At 38.8% G+C, this 24,079-nt stretch overlaps 1 protein-coding gene across 1 annotated transcript; it reads left to right on the top strand.

Moving 5' to 3' along the window:
• Positions 1–1,996: 1,996 nt before the first annotated feature.
• On the top strand, positions 1,997–23,970 carry EQTN (equatorin). Its single transcript, XM_088018809.1, has 9 exons — positions 1,997–2,119; positions 11,318–11,462; positions 11,696–11,806; positions 15,205–15,291; positions 17,250–17,339; positions 18,928–18,978; positions 20,236–20,298; positions 23,063–23,216; positions 23,688–23,970. The coding sequence occupies exons 1-9, from the start codon at positions 1,997–1,999 to the stop codon at positions 23,968–23,970; spliced, it is 1,107 nt and encodes a 368-aa protein (XP_087874935.1).
• Positions 23,971–24,079: the final 109 nt, after the last annotated feature.

Here is a 24,079-nt window from a genome sequence, read left to right as displayed (position 1 = left end):
TCAGTCCCTCCACCCAATAGCAGCAAAAATTGATACTCCCGTGGACATTAAGCTGATCACTACATCTATCCAATCTTTCAATTATCTTAAATTCTTAAACTTCAACTCTGCTTCCAGGCAAACTTCAATGCTACATTGACCAAAATGATAAAAAGTCACTGAAAAGCAGTAGTAGTGTCATTTATAACAATTATATCTTTTATCCTATTTTTCTACTTTTTCTTTGTGAAGTAGATTACAGCAGAAGACAGTGTGTTAATAGAAACTTCTCATTGTTTTAATGCAGCATTCCTCATCTGAGTTTTCATGAACACAAAACCAAGCACAAATTCCCAGTACTTAATAGATTGAAAACTAAATGAGGAAATCCGGTTCAATCTAAATAAGCCTTGATTGAGTTTGTAACTATGATTGTGCACTAGATGAAGCTGAATATCTGCTCCAGAGGAAATCCTATCATACAATTGAGACATGATCTCACATAGTATCAGATCAGCAAAGAGAGTCTAAGCATTTTCAAGAACTATGTAGAACACAGGGGGAAAGGTATCAACAGAATCCTCTGTTTATTAACTCAGAAACAATGTTACAAGTCACTATGCTCTGACTGCGTATATAGGTCTCTACGATGATGTATATGATATTGCTAAAAACTGCATGTGGACGGAACCACAAGAGGCAGCAGCATTCAGAAAATTCATGAACTGTGACTTGTTGATTTATCTAAAAGTTAATTATTTTACCTAGGGTTTGTCTTATCAGAAGTCTAATCACATAAGGGTACAACAGAGATACTTGACCCATGTGAGTCTGTGGTTAAGACAAAATCTTGGTAAAGATGTGGAGGCCTTTTAGACCGGATCAAGTCTAGTGGGAAAAGTTCACATTGGCTGGAAGTAAAGAACTGGCCTGCCTACCCCTGCCCTGTCGGTGGATGAGAACCTAGCCCCTTCTCTGCTCAAAACCCTACAATGCCCCCCTTTGCACTCTGCTTAAAAGCTTCAGCTCCCCCTTTCTCCCTCCACTCCTGCACCCCGGGCCTCCCACCTGGACTTGCACATGCTGGGCACACTCACACTCATGGCGTCTGTCCGGGTGTTCCCCTGGCTGGATGCTCTTCCCCCACATAGGCTCACGGCCAATTCCTTCTCCCCCTTCAAGTTCTAGCCGGAGCATCACCTTCTCATTGAGGCCCCTGCCGATCACACCTGCCCCCCAGGCTCCCCAGGATTCCTGAGCTCCGTTTCTCTGCTCAAATATTCCTTCTCCTGTAGTGTTTATATAAATCATATATATATACACAATATATAAATATATATACATTATATAATTTATATTATATGGTATTTATTAGGTTTATTATTGTTTCTTGTCTGTCCCCCACCCCACTAGAATATAAATTTCACGTCAGGGATCTCTATCTCTGTCACCTAGAAGAGAGTGTCTGGCACACAGTAGATACTTAATATACCTTTGATAAGTGAATGAATGAATGAATGAATGGAATTACATGGCAGATAGGTGTCTAATTTAAGGTCCGCTATCAAAGAGAAATAAATTAAAAGCAATATATAATAATATTAAGTTGATGATACACCAGAAAGTGTACATTTATTAAGTGTATACTATAGACTAAGTATACTCTAAGCATTTTACATGGATAATCTTACTCAATGCCCTGTGAGGTTGGCTATCCATATTTATCTCTACAATCAAGGTTACCCAAGTAATTTGCCCAAAGTTACAAGTAAGGTGATGGAGCTAGGATTTAATCCCCCCTCAGGTGTGCTCCAGAGCCCTCACTCTTAGCCACAGGAGACACCTTCACCCTCTAGGCATTGAGGTCTTCTTCAGATTATCTTCACCTCTATGGACACATGCTCTGTGTGGTGGAGCAATTCAGCTTTCAGTTTCTTTTTGGTCATTTGTCAGTGTGACTGCATTAGTGCTTCTATGACCAGTCCAACTGAGATCATCAAGTATTTCTATTCACAAGATGTGCAGCATTCACAAACACAAAGTGGACCCAGAGTCTGACATGAAGTGGGACAATGGATCTAACAGGGAGACACCAAGAAGGTCAGAATGGCTAGTCCACAAAGTGTTGAGTGGTGTGAGGGTAAGACCAGAGGCCAGGATGGGGTCTGTGAGTGGGCAGGAGATAGGAAGACCATCTATGAGTCCAGGAGGAATCACAATGGGAGCAAGGTGTTCAATGATCAATTAAAACAGTACCTAAGAAATTTCTAGGTTTTGCTCCCTGCTATGAGATGGAAAAAAAAAGCATACATTTCACTCATCCTTAGGGGAAAACTAGCAGACTTTTAAAAATTAATAAACACCCAAAGCAGATCTTAGCTTTGACCATAAGAAGTTTGCAGAACTGAAAAAAAAATTTTTTAATTAAAAAATTATAAAATTAAATAAAAAAATAAAAAATTAATTTAAAAAATAAAAGAAGTTTGCAGAACTATCACAGTTAATTTTTGCTGATTTTCTTTCTCTACTAAAGAAATTAAATGGCATTAATTCTTCAGCTCTAATGTAAAATATATGGTTATGTGAACAATTAAGAAATATGTAACCAAGAGGCTAGAGAGCACTACATGGCTGTGAGATTTCTTAATGCACATATTCCATGGACTAATTGAGAAATGAATAGGAATCACATTACATTTGAAAAGCAGCATCCATTCCATTCCACCTCACTCCTTTGAGGTCATCAGGAGTTATGCAGACTGTAAATGTTCTTTAGTTCCTGGTTCCACTGGGAGATCTTTACTATGTCAGGAAGTAATCCCAGCCCGTGTTTTAAGGCTGAATGAAATAAATATACTGTGAGGAAATGAATGACTTGTACGTTCCCATTCCTAGGGCTTCATGGACATTGTTCACAAAATGATTCAACTACAGAATATAGAAGGAGGCAGCATTTGTCAACAGAGGGGCAGTGGGGGAGGTGTTTTTTGGTTTTTGTTTTTAAATAGTAAATCATTAGATTCACCAACTATTGAACCATGGAAGTTAAAGAAAAGTCATTCAAAAGGTGAGCCCCATTTCACACTTCTGACCTTGGCACGAGATTCCTGAGGTTGCGCAGATAACATCAGGTACAGTTTTGTTATTACAAACTGGCAGAGCATTCTCTGGACAGTGAATTTGCCGCAACACTGTGAGCCTATGGGTTTGAAATAAAAGAAATAAAAAACTGCAAGTCCACAAAGTCCCTAAGAGCCATAAGCCGGTCTTTTGCCGTGTGGTCTGTTTGCATTCAGAAAAAAAGATTGTGCTGCCCTGGGCTCATGACAGTTCATTGGAATTTGCATTATCCCTCCTAAGGGACTGCAAAGAGACTCTGTGCTACTTGGATAGAGAAATGTGAGAGGAAAATACTAAAGCCCTCCCCGACTGCAAAGAAGAAGGGAAAAGAAATGAGATGGTTTTTGCCTGAACCTCTTCTGCTGCTCATCGATTCCCGAGGCCCTGTGTTGTAAAGAACTGGGTGTGCTGAGAGTTTTCAGGGGAATTAGGAAGGCATGTTGGGGGGAGAAGGGCTAGGAATTAATCTACTTTGTGCCATGCCCAGTTCTTGGTACTTGATGTATATTCTCCACCTCATTCTCTCACAACCATTCGTCAGGGAGCTATTGGTGACAATCGTTCCAGAAGTGAGACGGAGGGCGGCTGCATGCAGGGCAGCAGTGATGAGCTCACACAGGGACAGTCCTAACCCTCATCCGGTGCTAGGCATCATGCCAGGCGTTTGAGTTGGAATATCTGAATTATTCCTCACCACCATCCTGTGAAGTGGATACCATTGTTGTTACTCCCATTTTACAGACGAGGAAACTGAGGTTGCGGAGTAAATCTCTTCTTCAAGGTCATGCAGCTGGCCAGAGGTGGTGCTGGGATTTGAACCCAGGCAGTCTGGTCTCCAGAGCCCCCACTGTTAATCATTATGTTATAGGCCCCTCCATTCCTCCTTTTAGGTTGCTCACTCGCTATCCTGGTGACAAAGCTGCTTTCACCTGAGGATCACGCAATAAGCAGACCTGGAAAAGCCCAGAGGACCCTTGGGAAGCTGTGATGAGGAAGTGACACCAGGTGAGCTGAATGTTTCTTTCCCAGCGTAGGAAGTGTGAGTCTGGGGGTGCCTGGGGGGCGTGGTCGGTTAAGAGCCTGCCTTTGGCTCAGGTCATGATTCCAGGGTCCTGGAATCGAGCCCCACATCCATCTGGGGAAGAAGGACTAACTGGGGAAGCTCAGTGTCCACCAGCTCGACAAGACCAGTCAGGGGTACAGGAGAGCTCTTGCCCCTTTGATGCCAAGCGCACACCTGCCAATAGTCCCACAAGACCATTTGTTCCTGACCAGACTTAGTCTTCCAGGAAAGACTGATATATACCAAGGACAGGGAAGTAAAGATTGTCTCCTCAAATTTGGCAATAGGAATACAGTAAAAGACAAAGGGGAGAGTTCCAGCTGATTCAGTAGACATTTGCATCCTAACTGTGGCTGAACACTCTTAGTAGGTCCTCATTTAGCATCGCAACCTCCTCACAGATGCTATCATCAGATGGATTTCACAGGGGCAGGAGCACGAAAGCCTCAGCTCTCTCGCTTTGGCTACATGCATCTGTCTGTTTTTTTCTCAACCCTTGGTTTAGAAGCCCTTTGGGAAGAATGATTTTTCCCTTCTGTATGAATCTTCACCATTCATTCTTACTCTAGTCATGTCAGGTAGCTACTAAGGTGTGGTGTACATTAGGGCCAGATAGGAGACACTGAAGTTTCAAAGAAGACACCTGATTATTACTAGAGTTCAGATACAGTTGATACATGAATACAGAATGGAGAAAGCAGCTATTACCAATGGAAGGCTCGCCAAAATAGACTCGTCTGGCTAGCAGCAGAAGAAAAGATTTTTTAGGGGAAAAAAACTGTACTCTTTTTTTTACCATTCTTAGATTGTCCTGAAGGGCAAACTCTTTATTTTAATGAAATTATGGGAAAAAACAAAATAGCAAATAAGCTCCAGCAGTTTAGGGAAAAGATGTGCTCAAACTCTTTTTAGAAAGTGAGCCTCAAAGCTAAAGAGGTCCCTTTTCCTGCATGTCCATTGTCTTTGACCTTTGCATTTCTTCAGGCTCTCCTTGCTCATGCCCATCACTCTACAGAAGTGAGGAGAGGGCTCTCCCTGTCTCTAGGATCTTCTCTCACCATTCACTTTTCACAAACTGAAGCCTGCGGAGTGCCCGTCCCAAATTCCAGACCGGATCATGTCCCCTCTCTTGTGCCCCCTAGAATCCTTCAGAGGCAGCCCACTCCCACCAGAACAGACTTCTCTCTTTGGTGAGGCCCAAGGCAGGCTTCTCACAGGTTAGAAAGGATGGCCAACAATCCTCCTAGATTTCTTTTTTTTATTTTGTGGACTAGAAAGTTTAAAATTAAACAATAGAGGGTGATTTAGGAATGCTACCATCTATCATCACCTTGTTTCATAGAAGAAAGGACATATCAATGCCCAAAGAATAAAGTAGATAGATCTATGAATAAACATCACTCTGCTACGTTCCCCCAGCGTGCGTATGTAACCTACGCCTTCAGCAGAGCACTGACTGAGGCAACTGGGTTGTAATGCCGCTGTTTGAAATAGTTCATTTGGGGGCGGTGCTGTTGGTTTTCCCCGGGGAGTCCTGAAGGCCTAGAGTAGAGGCACCTGATATGCTTGAGCAGCCCAGCCCTTCCATACCTGGTCACTCTCCACGTGATCCTGCTTGCACCTGGAAGAGGACGTCCCCTGGAGGGCAGGCAGACTCTCCAGGACTCCTGTGACCACTCCTACAGATGAGAAATAGCATCTGTGTGTGCGCTTATGTACACTTATATTGCATACACAGACACTCAGGCCCTCGATATATTCTCTGTGTTTGTCCGCCGAGAGGGCCTGATGACAGTGACATGCCGGTTCAACGAACACATCTAGTGCCCAGATCTTGACATGGGAATACTAATTTCTACTTAAAGGAACCAGGAATTCTTGGAGAAATGCTTGGTGCCAGGGCTGGAGCAAAGAAAATCCAAGATGAGTATGGAACCATGAGCATCAAGAGCTGGGAAAATGTTCATATGCTTTAAGGTAGAAAGTCCCTTTTTAGGAAACTATCTGAATGAAACATTCATAAGTGCTGAAAAAAACTGAGTCATAAATAGGCTCATTACTTCATTGTTTATGATAAGGAAAATTGGAAACAACCCAAATAACAAACAATAGGGCAAATGACCAAAGCCAGTTATGAATATTCACTAAACTGGATGTCATAGAGATGTTAAGTTCATGACGATGCTTATATTATAATGTTAAGTCATAAATGCCACATCTCAATCTAGTATGAGTACGAGTCCTAACTGGGGTCTGGCTCTTCATGGCAGCCTTCTAGAAGAGAAGCCCTTCTGCTCTACCTCATGTATCCCAGCATCTATCGGGGCCTTGAGGTGGAGTTGGCATTCTTGCTCCTTCAAGATCTTAACTCCTGCTCTCAAATACCATCTGTCCTTCAAGGTTTATACCATTCAGCCCTACATTTACCGCCCCCTCCACACTCATCATTTTCAGTCATCCTCCAAAGCCGCCCTAATTCACTGAAGACTTTGGCACCAGTTTCTCCCTGTTCCTCTCATTCTTCTCATAGGGATCTTCCTTGGCCACACAGACAGTGCATCCAACAACTTGGCTGCTCAGTTGACTTGACATCCCTATGCCAACGCTCTTCCCCCCAATCTAATTTAGCAATCTGAAACCATGTCCTTGGACCTCATTATCATATTGCCCTCTTCCAGCTTTGAAATGTTAAACACAGGGCACCTGGGTGGCTCCATCGGTTAAGAGGTTAAGCGTCTGACTCTTGATTTCAGCTCAGGTCATGATCATGGGGTGGTGAGATAGAGCCCTGAGTCGGGCTCTGTGCGGAACGTGGAGCTTCTGTTCCTCTCCCCACCAGCCACAATTGCTCTCTCTCTCTCAAAAGAAAAAAAAAAAAAAAAAGTGAAACTCCCAGACCCCACTGTAAATCTATTCTTCCACTTTTCTCTTAGCAACCTCAACATTCCGGTCGCTCTGTTCTAATGCATCCACTCTGTTTTCCCAGATGATTGGAGAGCCATTAATTAGCAATCTCCTTATGACTTGGGTTAAGCGGAAGTTTTAAAATAGCAACCTAGAGGAGGGGAGCTTAGTTGTTGGCATAGAAGGAGACCCCTAGGCTCACCTTATCCCTGGAACACAGCTAGATAACTATCGAATCATTCTGACTACCCAAGAAATGGACCTGAGGACGGACAGAACAAACTCCACAATAGAGGGAGAGAAGAGGCCACGTCACAGAAAGTAGGAGGTGCAGAGATGTGGTTTGGGGGAGAAACAGATGGCAGGTACGATGGAGGGGCGGGAGCCCTGGTTGAGAGAGAGTGAAGCAGATAGGGGATCACACAAGGAAAATACTTCCCTAAAGCCAGTGGCTGGGAAAACAAGAGGGGCTGATTTTCCTGAGACTTTGCAATTAGCGGGGCTTGAAGACTGGTGTTAGAAAGGTCAGTGGGCTTGGCTGGGATAGAGCCCTGAGGGTGCTGCCCAATCCTGGAGTAAAGGCAGGCAAGCAACCCTGGGACAGACGGCACGATCTGAGGATCACCTAAGGTGCATGGGGGGAGACTGTTCGCTTTTGTTGGAGCACATTTGTGAGAGATGGTGTTGGCAGAGTCACATCTCCTGGGACAAAAAACCAAGGGCGCCATTTCCCTCTGCCACCCTCAGCATAGGGGTGGAGCCACCTGAGGTAAATAGCACAGCACTCACACCGGCTGCCTAAGCTCCTTACACCAAATGCCACTCCCCTGTGCTCTGCTGGGACTGCTTTTCTCCAGCAGGTGTGTCTCAGTCCCAGGGCAGCAGGCCCCTTCCCCAGAAGACCAGCAGAAATCCCTGTACACACCTCATTTACTGAACAGAGAGTTCTGCAAGGCTTCAGTTCTAGTGAAAGTAGCTTCAGGTCTCATTTAACAAGCAGACTAGAGCACACCTGGTTAAAACTCCCCACACTCTGACCAAGGTCCAAACACTGCCCACAGTAGGCAAGGGGACCCTCGGCAGATGCCTGGCCTGAAGGACAGAGCAGCCAAAACACAGCAGCAGAGTGCGCATGGCACACACCGGAGACACTCCTGTAAGTGCCAGGCCTTGGACACTATATGACCCCTTCCTCATAAGGCCATTACTGTCAGGACCAGAAAGCGTAGCAGGCTTTTCTAGAGGTCAGAGACTTCGAAAAAATGCCAAGATGGAGGAATTTATCCCAGATGAAAGAATTAATCCCAAATGAAAGAACAAGATAAGGTCATGGCCAGAGATCGAATCAAAACCCAATATAAGTAATATGTCTGATGGAGAATTTAGAGCCACGATCATAAGGATGCTCTCTGGGCTTAGGAAAAGAATGGAAGAATTCAGGGAGGTCCTTACCACAGAGAAAAAAGAGTTAAAAAACAATCAGTCAGAAATGAAAAAAATGCAGGGGTGCTTGGATGGCTCAGTCATTAAGCGTCTGGCTTCGGCTCAGGTCATGATCCCAGGGTCCTGGGATGGAGCCCCACATCAGGCTCTCTGCTCCGCGGGAAACCTGCTTCTCCCTCTCCCACTCCCCCTGCTTGTGTTCCCTCTCTCGCTGTGTCTCTCTCTGTCAAATAAATCTTAAAAAAAACAAAAGAAATGAAAAATGCAATAACAAAGATTCAAAACAGACTTGATGCAATGAATACAAGGATGGAAGAAGCAGGGAAACAAATTAGTGACTAGAAGACAAACCAATAGAAAATAATGAAGCTGAACAAAAGGATGAAGAGTTATGCAAGACGAGAATAGACTTAGGGAACTCGATGACTCCATCAAAGGTAATAACATTTGTATCATAGGAGTCTCAGAAGAAGAAGAGGGGGGCATAAAATTTATTTGAGGAAATAATAGCTAAAAATTGCCCAAATCTGGGGAAGGAAACAGACATCCAGATCCAGGAGGCACAAAGAACCCCCATCAAAACTGACAAAAGCAGGTCAACATCAAGATATATTGTAATTAAATTTGCAAAATACAGCAATAAAGAAAAAAAAAAATCCTAAAAACAGCAAGACAAAAGAAGTCCCTAACTTACAAGGGAAAACCCATAAGGCTGGCTACAGATCTCTCAACAGAAACTCTGAAAGCCAGAAGAGAGTGGCATGATATATTCAACAAGCTGAGTGGGAAAAATCTACAGCCAAAAATACTCTATCCAGCAAGGTTATTATTCAGAATAGAGAGATAGTTTCCCAGACAAACAAACACTAAAGGTGCTCATGACCACTAAACCAACCCTGCAAAAAATATTAAAGGGACTCTTTTTTTTATTGTTCTGTTAATCACCATACATTACATCATTAGTTTTTGAAGGACACTTTTTTTTAACCTAGGAAATATTTATTGTACAAAACTTACATTTGTTGTATATAGTGAAAACATAGCAAAATAATCTTATGTTAATCCATTTTCTTTGAAGTTTTCTGTGAAAAGTAAAGATTTATTTCCTAATATATTCTCAGATAATATAACTTTTTATATAGTTATTAAACAGTTGTATTGGTAATAAGCATTTGGGACATAGGTATAAAACTGCAAACAGATCAAAACAACACAGGGGGAAGACCACTGCCAAAGGGTAATCTCCATGAACCTGGCATTTTTCACTGCAAGGCAGATGCTGTGGGTCATCACACTGTATACATGGTTTGATTATCTGAAGCCATTCGTTAAGATACTTGAGTATTTTAATGAATCTTAATCTTATTCCCATTTACAACTGCACCAAAAACCATAAGCTACTTAGAAATAAACCTAACCAAGAGATTAAAGACCTGTACTCCGAAAACTAATAAACATTGATGAAAGAAATTGAAGATGATGTAAAGAAATGGAAAAACATTCCATGCTCATGGATTAAAAGAATAAATATTGTTAGAATATCTATACTACCCAAAGCAATCTACACATTCAATGCAATCCCTATCAAAATACCAATAGCATTTTTCACAGAGCTAGAACAAACAATCCTAAAGTTTGTATAGAACTACAAAAGACCTGGAAAAAACAAAGTAACATTGAAAAAGAAAAGCAAAGCTGAAGGCATCACAATTTCGGACTTCAAGCTATATTACAAAGCTGTAGTGATTAAGACAGTATGGTACTGGCACAAAAACAGACACATAGATCAGTGGAACAGAATAGGAAACCCAGAAATGAGCCCATAACTGTATGGTCAATTAATCTTTGACAAAGCAGGAAAGACTATCTAATGGAAAAAAGACAGTCTCTTCAATCAAGCAGTGTTGGGAAAACTGGACAGCAAAAGAGTGAAACTGGACCACTTTCTTATACCATACACAAAAATAGATTCAAAATGTATTAAAGACCAAATGTAAGACAGGAAACCATCAAAATCCTAGAGAAGAACACAGGCAGTAACCTCTTTGACCTTGGCCATAGCAACCTTTTACTGGATATGTCTCCTGACGCAAGGAAAACAAAAGAAAAATTAACTATTGAGACTTCATCAAAATAAAAAGCTTCTGCACAGCAGAGGAAATAATCAACAAAACTAAAAGGCAACCTATGGATTAGAAGAAGATATTTGCAAATGACCTATCTGATAAGGGATTAGTATCTAAAATCTATAAAGAACTTATCAAACTCAGCACCCAAAAAATAAATAATCCATTTAAGAAATGGACAGAAGAGATGAATAGACATTTTTCTCAAAGAAGACATACAAATAGCTAACAGACACAAGATGCTCAACATCACTCATCAGCAGGGAAAAGATGAGTTTCAAAACACTTTTCTTAAGGGATTATATAGTTAAGATAGCTCATGAACCAGAACTTGAAGGGCATTTGAATCTAGGTATCTCTGATTAGTTTTTAACAGATGCTTTCTTGCAGTTACTCAAAAGAACATACAATATTGTAATGCTTTGAAAACAAAAAACTTCTCATTTTGCTATCAACAATATCAGTGGTTCTTTAAAATCTGATGACTAATTAATTCACATTATTTCATGAAAATATATTTCCTAATTTTCAAAGAAAATCTTATAATGGTTAATTTTTAAAAACCGTCATAGTATCAAAGATAAAATAGATGTCAGATTGAGTCACAAAACTTTTGGAAATTCATCCCCAGCATTCTGACCTCCATTTGGCAGTGACATCATAATGTCCTAGCTAGTTACAGGATCAGCTGGGCAACAGAAAGGAAACTCTGAAGAGGAGCAGAAGATTACTGGATAAATTAATCATTTTCCCTATGAATTTTATATTGTTTATTTTTGTATCTGGGGTTTTTTCCTTACAGTACCCCAATACAACTTCCTATCGTAGTGGTGGTGAGTAAACATTTAAAGGTTTTACAGAAAGAGCAGATAAGAAAGATGACCCATTTTCCTAGAAAACTGGTATGTGACAGTTTTCTATAGAATGATACAAAGTTTATTATTGGAAATACGGCATAATTTACATTTTAAATCTCTGCCTCAAATCCTTTGTAGAAAAATGCAATTGAAAAAAAAGAAAGTAGTAAAAGAACTCAACATATTTCTTATTAACTTTGCAGATAAGATGTGGCTGTCTGGCTCTCCAAAAGAATATAAACAGGAACCGGAAATTAAGGAGAATACCCCTACTAATGAGAAAAATGGCAATTCTTATAAAGATATAAAACAATGTAAGTCTTTAAAGTTCATAGTAGCACATATACAAAAGCTGGTTATACTGGTTTGATTTAACATTTAAAAAACTCTATAATTTATTTCCTACTTCTTAAATTCTCATGTATCTTATAAATGTTTCAGTGTGTTAAATGAAATTCTTATTTTCTACAGCTTTTTTTCATGAGATGCTATGACGTTTTAACAAGGTTCTTTTGGTAATTTCCTATAAATAACAGAGTTCATCATGGCATTATGGTGATTTGCAATTGATCTAATTCTATGGTGAGTTAACCAAAATTTATTTGGAGGTGGGTATCAGTTTCCTAGGGCTGTAGAAACAAAGTACCACAAACTTAGTGGCTCAAAGCAACAGAAATCTATTCTCTCACAGTTCTGGAAGTCAGAAATCCAAAATCAAAGTTTTGATCATGCCATGCTCTCTACAAAGCCTCTAGGGAGGATCATTCCTTGCTTCCTCCAGCCTCTTGTAGCGCCAGGCATTCCTTGGCTGGTAGCACAATTCTAGTCTCTGTCTCCATCCTCACATGGCATTCCTGCTGTGCCTCTGTGTCCATCTCCCTCTTCTTATAAGGACACCATTCATATCCGATTAGGAGCCCACCACACTCCAGTGTGACTCCATCTTGACTAATTATATCTTCAATGACCCTATTTCGAAACTAGGGTGCATTCTGAGATTCTGGGGATTACGACTTAAACATGTCTTTTCTTGGGGGCGGGACACGAAACGCAACCCATTAACAAGATGACTTTAAGATGTTTGAAGGGTCCATCACACTTTAGTTTATTCATCATTACTCATATGGGCTTTCTTTCTGTGTCCTTATAAGGCCCACCACTCGTAAGAAACTCTTGTTAAAATAAAAGCAAATTAAGATTAAATCTAGTTATCTTGGGATCCTTATTAACATTCATCAAAGGAAAAATAGGAATACAATCAAGATATATATACACTCAAGTACTTTGATAATAATAATGCATAAGTTGTATTTCTCTTTTCTCTTTGGTGAATCAATGTCCTTCCTTTGTAGGTGAAAAGAAACACCTGATTCTTAGGTCAATTGCCAGATTTCATACTACCAAAGCCAGGGTCAGGAGTGTTACCTAATCTATCACCACTATCACCACCAGCCTTCTGCCTATGGTGTGCAAATGGTGCAGTCATTTCCCTTTCAGGATGTACCTCTGTTTTAAAATATCCAGAGGGTAAATAAACCAAGAGCCTGATGACTACTTTGATTAAAGAAAAAAAATCTTTCTTACACACACAATATATACAAAACATAAGTGGGATCTTCCTAAGAAATTGTGTTATGACTTACTTTTCTCATTTAACAACTCCGGAGCTCTTTTCACATCTGCCTCATTATTTTTAGTGGATACCTAGTATTCCATAAATCATGTCCCATAATTTATCCACTATTTTTTAAAGAATTAGATGATGTGCAGTTTTTCCCTTTTACATTCTTTTCATATACAGTTGGGTGTATCTCTCTTTGGATAGATACCAGGTAATGGGCATTGCTTAATAAAAAGTAAATCTTCAAAAATATTGATACCAGCAAATTGCCCTCCCAAAAGTATCTACCAATTTACATCCTCTAAGAATGCCCCACAATCTCACCTACAATGAATATTGTTAATCATATTTTGTGAATATAAGTGAGAAATTTCCATTAATGTTTTCATTTGCATTCTGATTACTTATGAAGGTGAGTATTTTTCTCTATATTTATTGGGTATTTTTATTTCTACTTCTGTGATTTGCCTATTCCTATCCATAGCCCCTTTTTCTATCAGGGTGTATTTTCATTTATTTGTAGGAGCTCTTTCTATGTTTAGTATATTAATCTTTTTCCTATAGTAAAAGTTAACAAGTGGGGCGCCTGGGTGGCTCAGTTGGTTAAAAGTTAACAAGTATTTTTTTCCCAGACTGTTGCTTACTTTTAAACCTGTTTTGGAAAAAAATTAAAAATTAAAAAATAAATGTTTTGGTATCTTAATCACAGAGAAAAATTGTAATTTTCTAAAATCAATTGTTGATTGATTTTTTAATAATTTCTGCACTTTATATTTTGGTTAGATAGTTCTTATTCAATTTAAATTCAAATTAAATTGTTTTCCTATTTTTTAAAATAATTTCATATTTTTATTTTTAACTCTTAGATCTTATATTGTTATCTTTACATATGAAATAAATTAGGCACAAAACTTTATATTTTTCAAGGAGGTTCGCCAAATGTCTAACACCAATTCCCTACTCATGTGAAACCCATTTAATATAATCTAAATTCTCATTTGAAATTGTGTCAGTTGCAACCTTTTTATTGTTTCTTTGATCTGTTCTTCCTTGTAAAAATACCAAAGTGTTTTAATTTTTATAGTTTTGTAACTCATAACATGCATGTTGGGCTTTGGTTTCCTTTTGTTATATTTCCCCATAGATCTAGTTCAGAAATTCCTCAAAAAACATGATACATTAATGACACTGTGTGTGTGTGCACGTGCCTGCATGGGAAGATGATTGAATATATATGTATGTATTAAACACACATATGCAGTCATGTATGTATAAAATTTTCTGTCATTTCACGAGATTTTGGAAAGAGGAGACATGTATATATTCATATGTCAATATGTCAGTGTGCCATCTTGATCCAATTTACTTTGACTCTGGTTGGGTGGATATATCCATTAGTTTTGAATTACAACCAACCCTCAATAATTTCTTCTTGGAATGTTATTTATTTATTTATTTATTTATTTATTATTTATTTGACCGAGAGAGACACAGTGAGAGCAAGAACACAAGCAGGGGGAGTGAGAGCGGGAGAAGCAGGCTTCCCGCTGAGCAGGGAGCCTGTGGGGCTCCTTCCCAGGACCCTGGGATCATGACCTGAGCTGAAGGCAGATGCGTAACAACTGAGCCACCCAGGCACCCTCAGAATGTTATTTAGCATAAGGATACCAATTTGGCTTTTTCTCCATGAATTTTATTTTTACTTTATTTATTTATTATTTTTTTAAGATTTTATTTATTTATTTGAGAGAGAGAGAGAGCACAAGCAGGGGGAGCAGCAGAGGGAGAGGGAAAAGCAGGCTCCCCGCTGAGCAGGGAGCCCAATGTGGGGCTTCATCCCAGGACCCTGGGATCATGACTTGAGCCAAAGGCAAGCTTAACTGACTGAGCCACCCAGGTGCCCCATGAATTTTATTTTTAAACCTTGCCCCATTTCCTTAATTTATAGCTGAAGAATGTCCCAAATCTTTATTGTTCTTTTCTCGGAATTAGTCAGTGCTTATGTTTTAAGAAAAAAAAATCAGGTGAGGAAAAATTTAAAGGAACAAGAAGTAACTTAGTTGCTGAAAACATTTGATCTTGTATTTCCAGATGTGTTCACAACGCAAAATGCAAATGGCAGCCAGTCTGAAATATCTGTGAAAGCAACAACTGATTTGCAATTTGCTCTAAGAAACTGTAAGTACTGAAAGTGACCATTGCAAATATGAAAAGCTGTTAAAGCAAGATTCCCAAACAGCAATAGAAAGTATCACGTAGGAAAAATGTCTTAGTGGAGCAAGGGTCAGGGAATCTTAGTTCCTAAATAAGGAGACTCCATGTCCCTTGCACTGATAAAGTCAGAAGTCAAGGAGGTTCTTACATACCTTAGCCTCATATTTTTGGTTTTCATGGAAAGAAAAATAATGAGTAGATTTAGGGTTCTAGGAAATTGTACGTCTGTCTTAAACCCACATTTTTATTCCTTTCTACTTATACCTTCAACTTCAAATGTTCTTATTTCCTTGTTGCATCTTTCTACCAAGTGTAGTTAATTTGCTAGGTAAAACTGTTGCCATCATGTGACTTCGGAGGCCATTAAAATTCTCTGAAGGACATATCCATATCTTTCACCACGAAATATCAACAGCTCATCTCTGTGAAACCCATGAGCATAAAACAGAAGACAAAGAAAAGAGGATACAAGTAAACAGGGAAGAGAGAATGTTTCTGGCTCTAGCAGCTTCAATATTGGGAAAAGCCAGACTCAGTAATACCTAATTATTAATAAAGTTATTTGACAATAATGGAACATTTTGAGTAATTCTAAACCTTGGGACAGAAGTGAGGGACATTTCAAGGGCATATGTTCATTAAACGAATCACTCATGGGAATTTTGCTTGTACACAGCAAACATCATCTTGAGTTGTTTGGGACAAGAAACAGAGAGCCAGGTCTCCAACAGACTGAGGAGCTCGAATTCCCTTAGGAGATGGATTATTGAGGACCATAGGACCAATGGAAGAAATTCTAAAACCCTAATTTCTATTCCCAAAATTCAGGTCCTCAAAGTATTGTCAAAGAAAGCTGGATTGGGATAAGAAATTGTTGCCCTTTTAAATGCAGGCTCTGGCAGAAGGAGATATACTAACATGGTAGGGACGTTCTAGAGGAGCAAGCCCCTCAAGGAGGTGGAATTCTCCAGAATAATTTTGACTAACAATTCTTTTAGTCCCCAGAACTGTGATGGGAAAATCCACACACTTTTCTCCAAGTATGAGGGATGCATAGCAGGGTTGAAGGATTACTTACCAATTTTGTTGGAGTCCTGCCTGAATCATGTCAACTCTGATAACAGGCTCTTTTCCATAGCTTTCTTGCCAACAAGGCACCTGTCATGGTGCTGTTGGTAGGCTCAGTCTGAATCCATTCTGCCTCTCTGTAGAACTTCTTCTATAGAGAGATTGCCTGTACTTCGTGCGGAACTTCATTGACTCCCATATTAAACAAAATTAACTGAAATGGCCAACAAGGGGGGGTGGTGTGTGTGGAAAATGTCCCCCAGTCACACTCCAAATACACTCTTACTGACGTTCCTCCAGAAGATGGACACATTATAGACTGAGATATATACTAAATCAGGCCTGAAAACCCTTGATTTGTAGCCCCAAATCATTGTACCCAAAACTCTGTTTTGACTAGTTAACACGCAAATGTTTCCGACTTACAAGGATACTGATGCGCCTTCCTCTTCTGTGTTCTAACCCTGACTGGCAGCCAAGCTATCCGGGGCTGATAGGATCACTTCAAGTCCTGTTCAGGGAAACATCTGAAGCCAGTGTTCTCATCCAATACATCTCTTTTACCTCTAAAGAAAGCTTATAACCACCACCACAACCACCCCCAACACCCCCATCCCAGCTTTTCCTCTCTTTTACAAATTATAGGGGTATTAATCCCCTCTCAGGCAACCCATTATCCCAAAACTTCATTCTTCAATGCCTTCTTCTTTCCCTTCCTTTATAATATCTCAGGAAAATGTCAACATCTTTCTCTTTTTTCTTTTTCTTTGTTCCATTATTTAGCTTAAAAAATGCCTAATCACAGATGCTCTCAATCTTTCTATATGCTGATAATCTGTTATCCCTTTTTGCAGATAAACTCATCAATGAAACAACTATATCTCATACTGGAAAAAGCAGTAGTGAAGAAAATTCTACAGAACCCTATGGGAAAAAAAATCAAAGTATTAAAAATTTCTGAACTGTAGTCATACTTGCAGCATATCACTATATGATTTAATTTATGTTTCACTACTCTGGGTGTTTCATAAAGTAATAGCATGCTTAAAGAATTTATACAGCTACAATTTGAAGTCACTCTAAAATCTTTTAAACAGTGAAAATCTGAGTCAATTTTTAGATTTATCTGATGGGGATAGGATGTGAGCTCTTTTTATTTTTATTTATTTTTATTTTTTATTTTTATTTTTTTAAAGATTTTATTTATTTATTTGAGAGAGAGAGAATGAGAGATAGAGAGCATGAGAGGGAAGAGGGTCAGAGGGAGAAGCAGACTCCCTGCTGAGCAGGGAGCCCGATGTGGGACTCGACCCCGGGACTCCAGGATCATGACCCAAGCCGAAGGCAGTTGCTTAACCAACTGAGCCACCCAGGCGCCCCGTGAGCTCTTTTTAAAATAAAATTTATTTTAATAAAATGTCTTACATTTATATTTATATGAGATATATAAGTGTATTTTAATACATTTTAATGTTATTTTTAAATAATAATGTAAAAATTTCTATCTGCTTGAGGAATAAATTTATCTCTAATTAGAGTCAATTTTTAGTGACTCAGTTTTAATTTAAAATAACCGGGGGTTTGTAATGACAGGTTTCAAAATCAAAATCATCATTTTACTTTCCTGCAAAGAATATTGTTCCTTCTAAAATATTTGTATAACCATAACAACCCAGGATGGCTCTCCTCTAAGGCCTTGAATGAGTGGTCTAATTGAAGACAATGGACCTGTCATTACATGAAGCATCCAAGTATGTTTCTCATATGGTTACTGTGAATTAGTTTGCATCTTTAACACTGCTAAAACAAATAAAAATCTTAGTCACTTTTTTTTTGATATATTTAAAAATAGAGATCTCAACATGCTGGTGGTATTCCTTTCTAAAATATCTAGTAATTTACTGCTAGGCCTGGGTCATGTTCTAATTTCTTTTTTTAAATTTATTTATGTATTTTTTTTATGTTCCAATTTCTTAACCAGGCATTTAAATCTGAAATAATCTGACCATTGAGAAATGTTCAAGTTTCATTTCTGGTCACATTCTCCATCCATTATCTTCACTCCAGTCTACCTGAGGTTCTCAGAACTCACCAAATCTGCTCATGACTCAGTGGAATGATTTCACTCTTGCCTTGTTTGCCTGGCAAGCAATTTCTAGTCCTCTAAGCCTATACTGGAGCATCATCTCCCTTTCGAAGGGTTTCTGGCCTTTGCAACTAGAGTTAGGGCTCTCTGTGCATACCACTTGTGCGTTTCTATTGCCCCTGCCGCCCTCCCCTCCGTTATCCTGCATCATAATTAATAGTGATTCTTGTCTGCCTCCCAAACTGAGAGTGTGTTCCGTCAGCATAAGGGCTGCGTCTTCTTCATTTCTGAACTTTAATGCCAACCACAGCGTCTGGCACATGGTAGAAGCTCAAGGTATAACTGTTATATGACTAAACTAACAAGTGAATAAATTCTCTATCACAAATTTACTAAAGTGAACTTACCTTACTTAGTTATCCTGTTCTATTTTGTTTTTTAAACAGAACCAACCAAGGGTCCAAATGAGCCTGCATTTTGGACAATGTTAGCTAAAGGTAAACTCATAGTAGTTAGGTAGCTGGGAAAATGTTTTGGTTTTCTAAAGTCTTATGTAAGAAAGCCAAGATCAGTATAAATACTTCTAATATTAAGAATTAATAAATCAACATTCTGCTGCCGTTATCACGTGTAATAGCAAATGCAAAACAAACCCACAAAACTGATTGTGTTGCACGCTTTCCTGTTCTCTCCCCCGAAAGTTTACTCTCCTATAAATGTTGCAATCTTGTCATTCAATTTATTTATGATTAAAAATTTTAAATAAGGCTCTTACTCAGTGTAGTCCCTTTTTGTGTTTGGAGCAGTATGCATGTAAGCACATGGAGATACGTGAATAAATGCAAAGTATATATCAAAATATATGCATGTATAAAGTAATGCATATATCGTAAACATATAAGCATACATGTGTAGATGTAATGTGCATGTCTTATATATGCACATAAATGTATATGTAGATGCACACATGTATAAATGTAATTCATGTAGCACACATATATGCACGCTTGTAAACACAAAATATATACCATGTCCAGTTGATTCCCATTATTTGCAGGGTTTGTATTTCTGAATTTACCTACATTTAAAATATATTTGTAACCTCCCAAATCACTTTCATGGTCATTTGCAGACATGCACAGAGCAGCAAAAAATTTTAATTGCCTGACACTCATGTTCGAGTGGAGGTAGAACGAGGCAACACTCTGCCTTTCTTCTGCAGCTCTTAGACTGTAATTAGCGTCCTTTTTGTTGTCTATTTAGTGCTATGTGTTTTGCATTTTTGTGCTTTCAGTCAGTGATTTTGCTAATTAAAATGGCCCCCGAGTGTAGTATTAAGGTGCTGGTTAGTGTTCCTGAGCACGAGAAGGCAGTGATATACCTTATGGAGAAAAATATGTGTCAGATAAACTTTGTTTAGGCTTGAGCGATAATGCCATTAATCATGAATTCAATGTTAATGAAGCAGCAATATACATTAAATAAAGTATCTTTAAATAGAAACACACATCAAGCAAGTTATGTATTGATTGGTTGATGAAAACATTGTGACCAGAGGTTCTCAAGAACCTAAGCTTGCATTTCCCCCAGGAGCAACAATTCAGTATTCACGAAGTCAGTGTTCCTGCGCGGTGACTTTACGGAGCATAACTGTCATGAATAATGAGAATAAACTCTCTATATTAAAGACACACACACAGTAATTTCTGTAAGTGAATTTTGTTTACCATAACCCCAATTTATTGTCTTAACAGCTTTAAATGCAACAACAGCTGAGGAGATTGAAGAAAAAGATCAATTATTTCGCCCAATTCCAAGTAAGAACAAAATACTTCAGTTAAATGGATGCATAAGTGCTGGCACACATTTCAATGTGTGACTTCACAGCGTGACGATACTGTTTTCCCTAGTAATGTGGAATGTATATAAAAGGGTAGCGTGGTGGCTAACGTCATTTCAGAGAGGACATTTGCTGTTTTAAAAAGCGATTGTCCCTAAACATTATTCTCCAGTTGCCACATATGCAGAGGGATGTTTTCATTTTCTGGTTTTGTGACTTCTATTCCTAAAACAGATAAACCAAACAGGAGTAGGCAAGTGAATCGTATCTATAACGCAGTGTTTTTAATTGATAGACTCTATTTTCAGAGCAGTTTTAGGCTTACAGAAAAAAATGAGCAGAAAGTACAGAGAGTTCTCCTATATCTCCCCAACTCAGTTTCTCCTATCATTCTCATCTTGCGTTGGTTTGGTACGGGTTTTACATGTAGGAGCCAGTATCCATATGTTAGTATTAACTAAAGTCCATAGTTTACATTAGGGTCCACTCCTTGTGTTGCACAGGTCTGTGTGTTTTGACAAATACATAATGTCATGTGTCCACCATCACAATCATAGAGTAATTTCACTGCCCTAAAAATCCCCTGTGCTCCACCTATCCACCCCTTTGTCCCTAATCCCTGGCAACCACTGATCTTTCCACCATCATGATAGTTTCGTCTTTTAAAGAATGTTATATAGTTGGAAATATAAAGTATGTAGACTTTCACCCTGGCTTCTTTTGCTATGCATTTAAGATTCCTCCATGTATTTTTGTGGCTTGATGGCTCATTTCTTTTTATCACTGAATAACATTTCCTTGTGTGGATATACCGATTTATCCATTTACCTACTGAAGCACATCTTGATTACTTCCAATTTTTGGCAATAATGAATAAAGCTGCTATAAATATTCATGTGTAGGTCTTTGTATGGACATAAGTTTTCAACTCTTCTGGGTAAATATCAAGAATTGTGATTGCTGGATTGTGTGGTAAAACTATGTTTAGCTTTGTAAGAAATTACCAAACTGACTTCTAAAGTAGCTATACCATTTTGTATTCCCACCAGCAATGAATGAGAGAATTCCTGCTGCTGAATGCAGGTTTTATTGCAATTTTCATTCATGGATTAGTTATATTTATATGAGTAAAAGAACTCCTGATTTCAACAGAAAATTTCACGACAAGGCAATATATTAATTTACCCCAAACCTCTGTCCTAAAAATAAACTATTGGGAAAAAAAAATAGCATCTGGTGATACATCTAAGGCCTGACATCTCTGTTCTGCATTGGATTATTTGACAAATACAGCCATTTGCCTTGCAGGGTTTTAAGAAAATCGAGTGAGTCTTTGTTTAGAAAAATTATATATAGGAATGACTAATACTGTGTTACTTTAGAAGTATTTTGTCTTTCCAAGTAATTAAATTGAACATGATTAATTTTTTATCATGTATGGAGCACATATTACATGCCAGGTCCTTTATATACATTATTATGTCAGTCCTCACAGCAACTCCATGAAGTTGGGATTATCTCCATTTTACAGATGAGGGAGGGAACTGAGGCTTAGAAACCTGTCCAAGCTTGTAATTAGCTTTCTCATGATTTCTAGTGGTGGGGAATTCCAAACCCTTCTCTAGTTTTGACCATCACCTTGAAAAACAAAATGTACTATAAGCACATCTCTTTACAAAAATCCTTTTAAGGAGTAGCAGAGCAATTCAGGAGCACAGACCCTCTTAACATAATTTGTTTGATTATTCCCCAGAGAATCTGCCTCAAAGTCAAGATAACAGTCACTGATAGCTGTATACATTTCACTCTTCATGGTCTAAGATCGCACTTTGACAATTACAGAATCAGGGAATACACATATGTGAGCTCGCCACTGCTTACCACCAAAACACCATGACCTAGAAAATAATGAAAACCTTTGGAACTTTTGGGTGGGAGAAAGTTGGGGGAAGAGAGAAATATGAACATGGTCATTTCAAGTCACCATTAAGTAAATGTCTATTAAGCCAGAAAGAAATTCAGGAAAATGTAAAATGTGGCAGTAAAGATGTATTTTCATTAATAGATTTAGTAAAAAGACCTTCGACATCTCTGGATCTGGACATGATTTTTATTATCTAACTTTAGAAAGAAGTAGATTCTCATTTCTTTTTTAACATCAAATACACTAGGGTGATCTCAGTAACAAAATAACAGATGCAGTTCTTAAACTTCATGGAGAAATCATCTGGTACACCATCCTTTTAGCATCAGAGAAAAATCAATGCAGGTCCCAACAGTAAAAGGGTATCTTTCTCTTCTGAAAGATGAGGCCCTGGTATGTAAGTTCGTCACATTTTTAATAGTCATCTCTTCAGAGTCTTGAAATGGTCTTTATTAGTCAGGCAGGAAGATTGCTGTAGACACATTTGAGCATCTGGTAACCTGATTTTGAAACCAGATTTTGCCACTTCCTCGCTATGTGCCATGGGCGAATTTATAAACTTCTGTGATCCTGTGAAATGGAGCTAAGAACAGCTCCTCCAGGACTATTGTGGTAGTTCAACAAAACAAGCAAAGAGTACTTAGTCCCAGGGAGTAGCCTATAGTCTTCCTTGCATTGCATGAGACAAATGAGGGTGCACAGTGAATACCCTGGATGCTGAAGGCTTCTCTTCATTGCTTAGCTCTCTTTACTCATCCAGGAAAACATGCTGGAAACAGTTACTCTTTTCCATTGCATTTTCTTTGTTTCTTCTCAGACTCTGATTTGAATGCTACAAATGAAGACACCCTGATCAAGCTACAGGAAATCAAGTTAAAATTAATGCTGGGCATCTCGTTGATGACCCTCTTCCTTTTTGTTATCCTCTTGGCAGTCTGTAGTGCCATGCTGTACAAAGTGAAGACACTTAAGTAAGTCCGCAAACCTCCGGAGTCTTTGGAAAATGCATGATGTGAAGCTCTCCCCCTCCTTTCTTTGGTAGATTGTTTAGGCAGTGTGGCTCCCAAATCTTTAAGATCTCGCGCTGGGCTCCATTTCTCCTATTCAGAAAGGAGCATGGGGCTGTCTCTCAGGGAGAATTTTTCCCTAGCATATTAAATAGTCATCTAGAGATAAAAGTAACACTCATCAATTGGAAAGGATATAGAGAATCTAGGTATGCATTCTTTTTTGCTAGCCTTGGATCAAAAGGGCTATGAACTCTGTTCTAAACAGCACATCTGCTTAGGGTCTAACATTTTTCATTTATTTATATGGTGTTGTACCAAGTAATTGGACAGAATTAATATGTTATTTTAATTTTTGTGATGCTTTTCTAAATTGAGTTGAGCTGCAAATGTATGTAATTAAAAACAATTCTTGATACATGTTTTCTTTTTCAGTTATAAAAGTAGACATCAGACTGAATACACCGTCAACCCAGAGCTGGCGACTCTGTCTTATTTTCATCCATCAGAAGGCATATCAGACACATCTTTTTCTAAGAGTGCTGAGAGCAGCACGTTTTGGGGCACCACTTCTTCAGAAGTGAGAAAAACAGACACACAGTCAAAATCTAGAATGACGGACATTGTTTCCATAGCCTCAGATGATACAGGTGGGAATGAGGAGTCAGATTTAATTCAGAGTGAGGAACCAAGCGAAGAAACACCCACTGATGAATAGATGACTTTAAGTTTTTGTCAGAAAAGAAGTTTCTTTGTGACTCCATTAAGGTCATGATTTGGAAACTGCTGAGAAACTTAAATTTTCCGGTGCCTGAAAAGGAGGACAT

The sequence above is a fragment of the Eumetopias jubatus genome, unplaced genomic scaffold, assembly GCF_037043125.1.
Source record: "Eumetopias jubatus isolate StellerSeaLion01/CBP00866 unplaced genomic scaffold, mEumJub1_p1.0 scaffold_15, whole genome shotgun sequence".
Classification (NCBI taxonomy): Eukaryota; Metazoa; Chordata; class Mammalia; order Carnivora; family Otariidae; genus Eumetopias; species Eumetopias jubatus.
This window is presented reverse-complemented; position numbering and strand designations above follow the sequence as displayed.